Raw genomic sequence first — 11270 nt, forward strand, 5'->3', positions numbered from 1 at the left:
ATAAATAAAAAAGTAAAAAGCAAAATTCAATATTTGGACTCAGAACATTGATCTGGATTCTAGACCTGGAGTTAGATTGTAAATCTGAACTTCTGACGGAGACCTTAACCTAGATTCTGGACCTGGACCAGAATTCGAAACCATGGTTTCTGTGCCAGAATTCTGTTTTCTGAACTTCTGATATAGTTTCTGAAAATAAACTTCGAATCTAGACTCTGGAAGTGAATTTTGAGCTTGGATACTAGACCTGGATTCTTAACAAGTATTTTGCACTTGGACTGTGAACCTGGTTTGGATTCTGGACCTGATTTCTCTAGGACTTCTCATTTCTAAACTTTAACCTTAGATTCGGGATACCCGCTAAGGTTTCTGGATCGGAATACTAAATCTGGACAGGTTTTATGAACTAGAATTCTGACAGAGATTCTGAACCGGAAGCAGAAACCTAGCCTTTGATTCTGAGCATGAATTTGCATTCTAGACTTGAACCTGATTTCTTGGTTTGAATTCCAGGCGAGGATTTTGGGTCTAAATCTGGAGCAGGATTCTGAATCTGGATTCGGGATTCCAAACAAGATTTTTTACTCTGATAATTTGTCAGAGATGCTGGAAATGCAACAGAATCGTGAACCTGAAACTTGATCATGATTTTGAATTCTGAACCTGAGCCTGGATTCAGAAACATAGCTCTGGACATGGATTCTGGGCCAACATTTTAAAGCATAATTAAGGACCTGAATTCGAGATTGCAGTTTTGGAGGGGCTGAGGTCCACTAGGAGATTGATAGTACCTATTAGCTCTCTCCGGACAGTACCGGCCTAGATGCCGTGTGGAATCCGGCGGAAAAATTGAACCAAGAATAGCTCCACTGGGTTCCTGCTTCCATGTCGTAAAAGGCGACAATGGCAGGAGTTTCTTTTTCCTTTCAGTTATCAGATATTTTCAACGCTTCACTTCTGATTACGCTATTTTACTAAATTATCTTTTCATTCAACCTATAAATTTCCGTCTAGCTTCGGAGAAAAGTTTTATTTAGAATATTTTCTTCGTACATGTTATTGATTGTCTTTCAGGATTATAAATTGAATGATAAAAATCAACTATTGCGTAAAACCGTTGATATTACAAATTTAATAACAGAGATAACCTATATCGGTATATTGAATGCATAGTAAAAAAATACTTGATATTAATATTTCAAACAATAAATTAATATTTTTCTCGGTAGCCGGCTGCCCAGATCAACCAATATAACCAATTAATAATTTTAATAAATGATTAAAATAATAAAACGGAAATAATAAAGAATCAAGACGCGTGTGAAATCTGTTGACCTTTATTTGGTGATTTAAAATGATTTTATAACAACTGTTTAGAATATGTCAATGCAATGAATCAACTATTTTGTCTTAATCCTATTCACTCGTTTACTTTGTATCACGTAATTTCATTTATAAAAAATAGGGAAGTTTTTATTCTTTACGCGATAGTATTGCAAATTTTTCTTCAGTTTCCTCGGATCAGAGCTGTGAATCAAGACTTCCCGGGACTTCAAGATAGGATTTTCTTGAAACGTTCACTCGGGAAGTCAGTGAGTTTAGTGGTGCATCCGAGCATCTTGAAACCGGAACATACTGAGTCGCGCGAGAATAATACCAATACTGAATTTTTACTAACAAATATCCTTCTCCCGTGACACTTGTGGAGTGCGCAGTAGTATATACGGCCTCTAGTAACAACAAGCATTGGACTAACATACCTTCCCATTCCTTAGACGATCTACGTTCTGGCCTGGCCGGCGCCGGTACTGATCATTGAATTCTGGGATTACCAGAAGATCTACAATCGAATCTGGAATCTGGACGGGATGCTGTGAATCTATGGATATGAATGCTGAGCTTGGACCCAGATTCTGGATCGAAATTCTTGACAGAGATCCCTTACCCGCACCTGAATTCTGGAAAATAATTCTCAACCTGTACTTGGACTTTGGTTCTGGGTCAGAATTCTGATCGCGTATCAACTCCTGATAGAGTTTTTGAATCACAAACTAGATCCAGAAACTTGACTCTTCAGTCCTGAACTCCAGACAAGAATTCGTAGATTCTCGTGTCCTGAATCTGAATGTGGATTTGTTTTGGACATAAATTCTGATCCCAGACCTAGACTCTGGGTCTGAATTCCTAACAGAAATTTTGGATCAGAACCGGGAAGCAGGATTTGGGGCCTGAATTCCTAACCTGAATCTGGATTCTGGACCTCAGTTCTGGATTTGCACCTAGATCTAAATTCTGGACTTGAACTCAGAATTCTGAACAAGATTTTGGACTCGTATTCTTAAAACTCAACAGAGTTCCGATGCATATTCCTGAATCATGAATATGGGCCTTGATCCCAGTTCTGAATTCCGAATTTGGACCAGAATTTTATTTTTTATAGATTGAGTTTGAAATATTTGAATATTTTATATGGATTGTATTTGGAATATAGACATGATTTGAATTTCAGGGCCATTGTCAGAAAGATTTTAAGCCCACTAAGTGTGTCTCACTCCCCACTTGTTGATTATTTAGAGTGAAAAAAAATGAGCTAGTGCGCCCATTGGTGGGCTGTAGAGACCAGTTTTATAATAACTGCTATAGATCATTGTTCAAGGCACTCTTCTGTGCCACAGATAATCGTAAAGAATTATTTGAATTTTCACAATTTCTTTTAAAAAGCATCGGATTAATCAAAATGAAAATTTGTATTTTTCAGCATAAAAATCTATAAATCTGTACACGAAAATGATAAGCGATTGTAGAACAACGAAACAAAATAGTAATAAGAACCCGATTCAAAAGAAACTAAAACTCTTCTTCACCAGACTAATGTTGTAGTTGAAAACACGTTTCAATATTATTTTTGCAATTGAGCGTTTGATTTGATTTGATTACAAATACAATCTGACAATGACCCCTTCCTTTTATTTATCACCACATTCGTTTATTACAGTTTAAAAGACTGCCATTTCTTCATATTATTTTGTTTACATTACGACCAAGTCTTTCTATTTTAGCAGAAGAAATTTTAGAAAACGCTACAATAATTGCAAGAAAAAAGAAAATAAAAACCAGGGACCATTTGTAGCGTTTACTATCCTTTATTATCATCTCTTCAGTATTGCTACAAAATCAAAATAACCATTTTACTTTAATAAGAAACAGTACTATTATCAAATTCATTTATACTCAATCACTATAGAATTATCAATTTATTCTATTAAAAATATGTAAAACTTCTGTTTCTGGCAGAAAATTCTGATCTTAAGTTTATCTAAAAATCTGTAAAATAGATATTAAACCAGAACAAACGAAGAGAGACGAAATATTTTCGTTTCTCATTGAAAAAAGAGTGAGTATAATTGTCAACGTCACTCCTTTCTTTATGACGAGACGAAACCAAACTAACGTCTGCAGGGAGGATCCGCAGAATTTCAATCCACATTCTTTCATCGATTTATTGAAAGTCTGTGCCACTTGGCTATAAAGAATGGCTAGAATATGACAAATCGAAGTAACTACCAACTGGAAACCAAAACTATTACAGATTCGAGCACCAACAGGTAAAAGTCATTGTGAAACCTTTTTCTGTCATATTCGATTACCAAAGCTTCTGTCGAATATCGACACTGCATACTATCGGATTTTCACTGGAAGACGCAAATGACTGAAAGAGCAAATGCAAGAAAGGACACAATTTTGAAACTACTGTTCCGCTTATGTCATTGACTGGCAATGGAGTTTACAAACGAAACAGAGAGTGACATTAACTTCTCGTCATTTTCGTCTATTTTGAGTCAACGAAAATGACTTCTATTAACTCTGCTTAAGCCCTTCTCAAAAGTAAAACTTGAGTCAAAGTTTTGATCCGATGATGTTATTTTTCATGAAATATGATCCTCATGATCTTTTTTTTGGCATATGTGTAGGCAAAATAGAAGCCAAATAAAAAAATACAAAATTCAATTTAAAGACAAAACTATCCGGTGGAACTGCTCTACTTTCTTTCTCTCGATATTGTTAATCGAACGAATATAACGAAAGACAAATCATTTCGATCCAGTACAATCTCAAAAACAGCAGCGCTTGACAAATGCAAATGAAAATCATCAATCGCCGCTGCCTACAATTAACTCCAGTGCCAATCCGTACCTCGAATAACAACCCAATATCTCTGTTTCCAGGAATGGCCACTACAGATCAAATACGTACAGTTACGCGATGCCGGCCTGTACGAGTGCCAGGTCTCAACGCATCCGCCAACCTCAATATTTATCCAATTGGATGTCGTAGGTAAGTGTCTGAAATCCCAGTAGCACTATAAACTAGACCGCGGCCCGCAATAATTTCCAATCACGCCAACCAATCTCGGTACTTTTCATCTAAAATTTTGCCTCGCATTTTGTCCATTGCAGAAGCAAAAGCGGAAATTTTCGGCCCATCGGAAAAGTATCTCAAACCGGGCTCGACATTGCGGCTCACCTGCCGAGTCGTCCAGAGTAACGAACAGCCGCTCTATATATTCTGGTATCACAACAATCGTATGATCAATTACGATGTCCATCGGGGTGTGAATGTGTCGACCGAAGCCGGTAAGTAGACATTGTGGGTTTCAGGATTATACAGGCATCACCAGCACGGCAGCCACAGCCCACTGATAGTTAATTTAAATTCCAACCGGCGGCGGTGCCAATAATAAGGCAATGCTGATTAGATTGATATTGCTATCATTCCGGGCACCGTTCCGTGGATGATCAGAGTAACTGTTAAGCAAAGCATGGTCAAAACATTTAACCTGTCAATTGTTATTTTTCCATTTCAGACAACAGATTCTCGGAGCTGGTGATAACTCACACCAACACCCTCAACTCGGGAAATTATTCCTGTGTATCGAACAATGCTGTTGCGGCATCCACGTTGGTACACATTCTAAACGGTGAGTCAATAACAATATCTCAACAATTTTTTTGTTGCCTTATTTTGGAGGTAAAATATTCGCTTGATACCCACGTCACCGAGAAAAGAACACGTTCTAGTATCTCTATGCAATATTACAGAGTAGAAAAAAATAAAAATAATGAATTATAGTCAGAATCAGATTTTTTTAACCGATTTTCACAAACTAAGATGAGTATGATATTTTTGAAATGAGTATTTATTAACAAGCGATGTCGAAACTTGGTGCACATTTTTATAAAGCTTACTGCTCAATTTATCTAGTTTGCAGATCTTGTTACTTAATGAATATATAAAACTACTTTGGGTCTACTAGTCCCTGGTTTCCGCTTCCGAAAGCACCGATAATAGTGGAGAAAAGCTTTAAAAAACGGAATTCACTTCGATTTCTCAGCAACGGTTAAACCGATTTTCACGAATCATGATTCAAATAAAAGCTCTCATTGTCTTCAAATACACTGTGCAATTCTATCCAGATCCGACTTCCGGTTCAGAAATTATAGGGCGATGAGTTTCAAAACATTCAAATCGTCATTTAAAATGATGATGCAAAACTTATATGCGTCGGTACGTGCGGCTTTGCTTCGTTCACAGCGTGCTTTGTTCGATTTCGTATAGCGTGCAGGGTTGACACATTTAAATCTATATTTTTCAGGTGAAAAATGTATGTAAATTCGTGAATCTTTGCTACAATTTGTACCTTCTAGTTAGAGTTATTACGATATCATGATAATAATGCTTTTCTATGAAAGTACACTTGTTGATTTTCTCATATAGAAAAGCAAAGTCAAAGCTCTGGCATTATATTTCTTTGTGAAATTTGGCCTTTTTGTTTCAACAGACTTCGCAGCCGATTCTTAGTGTACAGATTCATTGCATGGCTAGTTCTATAGATAATGCTGACACTAAGAATCCTTCCAGGTCGGGGCTCGAACATACGACAACTGGCTTGTAAAAGACCAGCGCCCTATGCATTGAACCGCCAACCGCCAACATTGAACCGCCAAAATTGACTAGCAAAAATTGGCCCAGAGGGCTAAGTGTTCTATATCATTCGACACAGTTCATCGAGCTGAACAATGTGTGTGGTTGTGTGTGTCTGTATGTCACTCATAAAATAAAACCTGTTTTAATCCACCTAGTGATGTAATGATGCCTTTCCCATATTACTTATATTTTCAAAAATATGACCAGAAGATTTTGTGAAGAATATTTTTTTTCAATCTCGTAGAAAATAATTTACTTTCTTTGGGTATAAACTAACATAACCTATTCAAATTTGAACAGTTATGTCAAGTTGATAAAATTTTATCTTTATTTTGCATCGTCGCACTAAATGACTAAACAAATTTTACCCTATAGTTCTTGAACCGGAAATCGGACTCGGATGAAATTAAACAGCAACCTATGAGACTATAGTAATTTTTATTTGAGCCTGTTTGTGGAAATCATCTCTGAGAAAATTGAGTAAGTCTCGTTTTAGAGTTTTTGACCACTATTTCCGGTATTTCTGGAACCGGGAACTTGAAACCAGTATAGTCAAAGTCAGTTCGTTTAGTAAGTAACTAATATAGCCTACAAATTGAATCAGTTTTAAGCCAAATCTAGAAGAATTTTACCCTTCGTCGCTCTAAACGACGGCGTGACCCGGGTTGGCGGTTCAATGCATAGGACGCTGGTCTTACAAGCCAGTTGTCGTATGTTCGAGCCCCGACCTGGAAGGATTCTTAGTGTCAGTAGGATCCATAGTACTAGCCATGCAATGATTCTGTACACTAAGAATCGGCTGCGAAGTCTGTTGAAACAGAAAAGCCATATTCCACAAAAGGAATGTAATGCCAGGACTTTGCTTTGCTTGTGAAATTCAAAAGCAACCTATAGGACTACGAGATTTTTTTTTCATGAGTGACATTATTTGACACATACTCACACACATACACACACAGCCACATACATTGCTCAGCTCGATGAACTGTGTCGAATTATATAGAACACTTAGCCTTTGGGCCAATTTTTACTAGTCAAATTTTCAAGTGATTGTATAAACTTTCTATATAAGAAAGGCAATAAGTGCACTTTCATTGACAAGCATCGTTATCATGATCTTGTAATAACACTAACAAGTAGGTACGAATTGAATAAAAGTATTAGAAATGTTCATATTTTTCACCTGAAAAATATAAATTTTAATGTGCCAACCCTACACGCCTTACGAAATCGAACAAAGCACGCTGTGAATGGAGCAAAGCTGCACATACTGTCGGGTACCAGATTTGTATCGCCATTTATTTTCGACTATAGAGAGGTTTTAACATTGTTTTCATTCACCTCTTCGGACCAGAAAAGTTTTCTGACCCTATGTGCGGGATTGGGAATCGAACCCAGATGGGCAGCGAGAAAGGCATCGACTTACCAATCACGCTATACCCGTTCCCCTGCATCGTCATTTTGAATTTTAATGTTTTGACACTCCTCGCCCTATAATTTCGGAACCGGAAGTCGGATCATCATGAAATTGCACAGTATATTTGAAGACAATTTAATTTGAATCATGGATATTCACTAACACATGGATCAATAAGTCCCTAGACTAAAGCAGAGATGGCGCTTGTAGTAAACCAGTAACCACGTTTTTCTAGAGTACTAACCTTTGCTTGAAACGGGTCAAAATTTTAAGTCGATCCGACCAGAAACAGCTGAGTTATCGAGGGTCCGACTTTCGATACTAGATCTATAGGGTAAAATGTGTTCAATCATTCAGTGCGACGATGCAAAATAAAGGAAAATTCTTATAAACTTGACATAACTAATTACAAATTGAAAAGGTTATGTTAGTTCATACCCAAAGAAAGTTTTCAATTTTATTCAAGATTGAAAAAAGATTCTAGACAGAATCTTCTTGTGATATTTTTGAAAATATAAATAATATGAGAGGCATCATTGCACAACTAGGTGGATTAAAACAGGTTTTTTGTCTGAAAATCACTTGTGAAAAATTTCAGTCGTGATTTTCGAGTTTTTGTTCATCGGCGAATTTATTCATCATGTATTCTGCAAAGGCTTGAGATTTAACGACTATGAAAATTCATTTCCCAAAAATCTTTTGTTCGAGAATCATATCAGATGTATTCGATGTGCGAACTTTTTTCTTAAATATCATCGAGGAGAATGTTCACTAGTGAACTTTTCACTACTGATTTTTTGTCATATGAAATCAGTTTCAATGAGAATCGCGTTGTCAAAAAATCAGAACTGAACATTTCTGCAGTGAGTTTTCTGATCGACGATTTTTTTTGTCTAAAAATCACTTGTGAAAAATTTCAATCGCAATTTTCGAAATTTTGATTTTATCCCAACACTGGTGACATTTACCATGGTAACGAATATATACTAAAATCTGATCTGATATACAATGAACCTTATCGTTGCATAAGGATATTTGAAGAGTAGTCTTTTGAAGTAGTTTTGTGTGTGAGTGCTCTCATCTTAACCTTTCTGCGCCTTTTGATGATAGACAATTTAGAATTTAATTAAAAAAAAACATGAAAAATGGCTATATTTCATTAAATTGAAATGACAACGACATAGTATATTTGAGATAGTTGTGTAGTTTTTAATAATGAAAAACTTTGTATAACATGAAAAACTCATAGAAATTAAAAATATATAAGTTGTCTTACAAAAACTGTTTTTAGAAGAGAATATATTAAAAACTGTCCCAGAAAGTATGGACGCACTTTGATTTCGCTGTAAATAATTCAAAAGTTTTAGATATTCAAATTTCATTCGATATACTGATAATATTAGACTACAACAACAGAATATTATTCTCAACATTTGCTACTTAGCCATTGTAGAGTAGCTGGCGCACTTTCTTGTGAACGTTCCTCATTAAATTCCGTACAGACTTCTTGGCGACAAGTTTTGACACTTTTTTTCCAATCTTTTTCGAACTGTTGAATGGTTTCGGCTGCCGAGACATGTTTCCTAAGATGTGCCTTCGTTAATGCCCAAAATTCCTCTATTGGTCGAAGTTGTGGGAAATTTGGTAGATTCATTCACCTCTTCGGACCAGAAAAGTTTTCTGACCCTATATACTTTGGGTAAACATATTTTCATTCATATTTCTAAATGTATTTTGTTCCAAATGAATTAACCATTCGCCAAAATAGCTGACATATAGTTAACCAAAAGTAGCACTCGCACTTTTCATGGTACCCTTGTGGCGTTTTTCATTGAAAAACACTGGTGGCGTGGATTGCTCTGATTTTGCACTTTCGAGCAAAAATGGCAATGAAACACCGTCAAAATGTTGCATTTCTGCTCGAAAGTGCAAAATCAGAGCAATCCACTCCACCAGTGTTTTTCAATGAAAAACGGGATTGGTATTCGAGGTGTTAACATAAAGTACATACCTTTTGTTGTAATTTAGCTCATTTTAATCCGTATACTCGAATACATTTAAATAATAAGCCCGTAATTGAGGCGGCCTGTTTTTGTTCAGGTTGAGTAATTTTCATTCAAGTTCGAAAATCTTTATCCAGTTATTTTTCATCGGGATAATTGCACCATTCTCTTAATTAACAAGCCATTCCGACCTGTATCTCCATCTGGCCAGGATAATCACCGCCAATGTGGGCTATTATTTACATTATTTGGTCCCATTCACATAATTATCATCGTAAACCGATTCACGTCCTTGTTATGGTTTAATAATCAGATTTATTCTTCTTTCCAATCGCCCGCTCTATCCGCAGGTGAAAATCCAGCCGCCATGCAGCACGGAGATCACGGTAACGGAGTCCTGGCAGCCGCCCACATCTACTTGCTGGCGACAATTGTTACATATCACGTCATCAATTCGTTACTGTGTGCCCATTAAGAGAGCGTGTATTGGCAGAGCGAACAACCAAAAAAAATGAAAAGGAATGCGCACCCGTTTATGTACATGCACGGAACTTACGGCCATACCAGAGGGGCCTACCGAACGAGACTAGAGCGTGAAACGTTTGTTTTGTTTTTTTCGTTTGTTTCCATGCTTTTCTCAACTCTCAACTCTAAGCGATCTAAACAGTTACTTTTCGCCACCGAACGGTCCCAACTGCGGGGCAACAACAGAGGACTGAAATGGTAAGAAAGGAAATGAGCATCGCTTCAGGTGTTAAAAAGTACCGTGAGATATGATAATGACAAATGAAAATATAAATCCCACAACCCACGCACAAGGGGAAAAATCCCTTTGACAGCAGAAGCCCCTTTGTTGAGTGAACAGCGAATGAAGAAAAAAAATCGGAATGGAAAATGGCTTTTATAACAATTGTATGGAAAATAGCTAGTAGAGAATAATGGCATACATTGAGAACATTGAGCTGAGTTGGGTGGTCGGTGCAATCGCGCGGCAGTCTGCTCTCATTCGCACCGCGTGAATTGTTTTAGAGCTATAAAATTCTGGCAATTTGGTTTTATGGCAACCAGACACAATGAAGGTAGATCCACTTTTCCAGCGTTATGAATTGCTCAGTATTTTCTAAATTCAAAGATAAAAGTCGCTTTAAGCTTTTGATCTTCTGTGTAGTCGAGTTTTTTTATCTCGATTGTTTCAGAACTATTTTCACTGTGCTGCTTTTATAATCACATTTTTATTACTTTCTCAAAGGTTTCTAGTTCCCAAATCCAACACGTTGCTGGGTATGTATCTCATAGTCAAACAGAACTTAATGTTTTTCACTGGACATTTTTACTGGAATTCAGCGCAGTCAAAATTATTCAAAGATACAGTTTGGTGAAATTAGGGTTGTCTCCTACATGGACCTAAATCCGCAGTGTTGAATCAGAAAGCGCTTAAGTAAATGCTATTGGACCGCAGAAATGATCTGTCATCTTTTTTTTTTTTTTTTTTAATTTTTTTTTTTTTTTTTTTTAAATAACTATTTATTGGAATATGAGTTAAAATTAAATTATTAAGATTTAAATTGGGTGTTCAGTCACAAGTGGTGACTTTTCAGCCCTATTATATATATGATTTGGTTATTACCATGAAGACATCATTTGCTTCCGCAATTCTAAGATTTTTGTGTAGGGAAAATTCTAAACCTACTTGTATTGTGTAATGGGGAAAAGGAACTTATATACTAACTTACTAACTAATACAGAGAGCGAATCGATTCAATTGAAGATTGCATCGATTTTTGTCGGAATTTGCTTATAATATTATGTGACATTACATCTAATGGTTCTATATTTGTGAGTCTGTGTAACTCATTTGTACTAAA

At 36.4% G+C, this 11270-nt stretch overlaps 1 protein-coding gene across 1 annotated transcript in view; it reads left to right on the forward strand.

Moving 5' to 3' along the window:
- LOC131429747 (uncharacterized) overlaps positions 1-10876 on the forward strand; it is a 228542-nt gene extending 217666 nt beyond the window's left edge. The window contains exons 5-8 of the mRNA XM_058594077.1: positions 4227-4335; positions 4458-4634; positions 4865-4978; positions 9756-10876. Coding sequence (XP_058450060.1) covers positions 4227-4335; positions 4458-4634; positions 4865-4978; positions 9756-9880 — 525 coding nt within the window. The 3' untranslated portion in view covers positions 9881-10876. The remainder of the gene's footprint in view (positions 1-4226; positions 4336-4457; positions 4635-4864; positions 4979-9755) is intronic.
- Positions 10877-11270: the final 394 nt, after the last annotated feature.

Source organism: Malaya genurostris, chromosome 2, assembly GCF_030247185.1.
Source record: "Malaya genurostris strain Urasoe2022 chromosome 2, Malgen_1.1, whole genome shotgun sequence".
Classification (NCBI taxonomy): domain Eukaryota; kingdom Metazoa; phylum Arthropoda; class Insecta; order Diptera; family Culicidae; genus Malaya; species Malaya genurostris.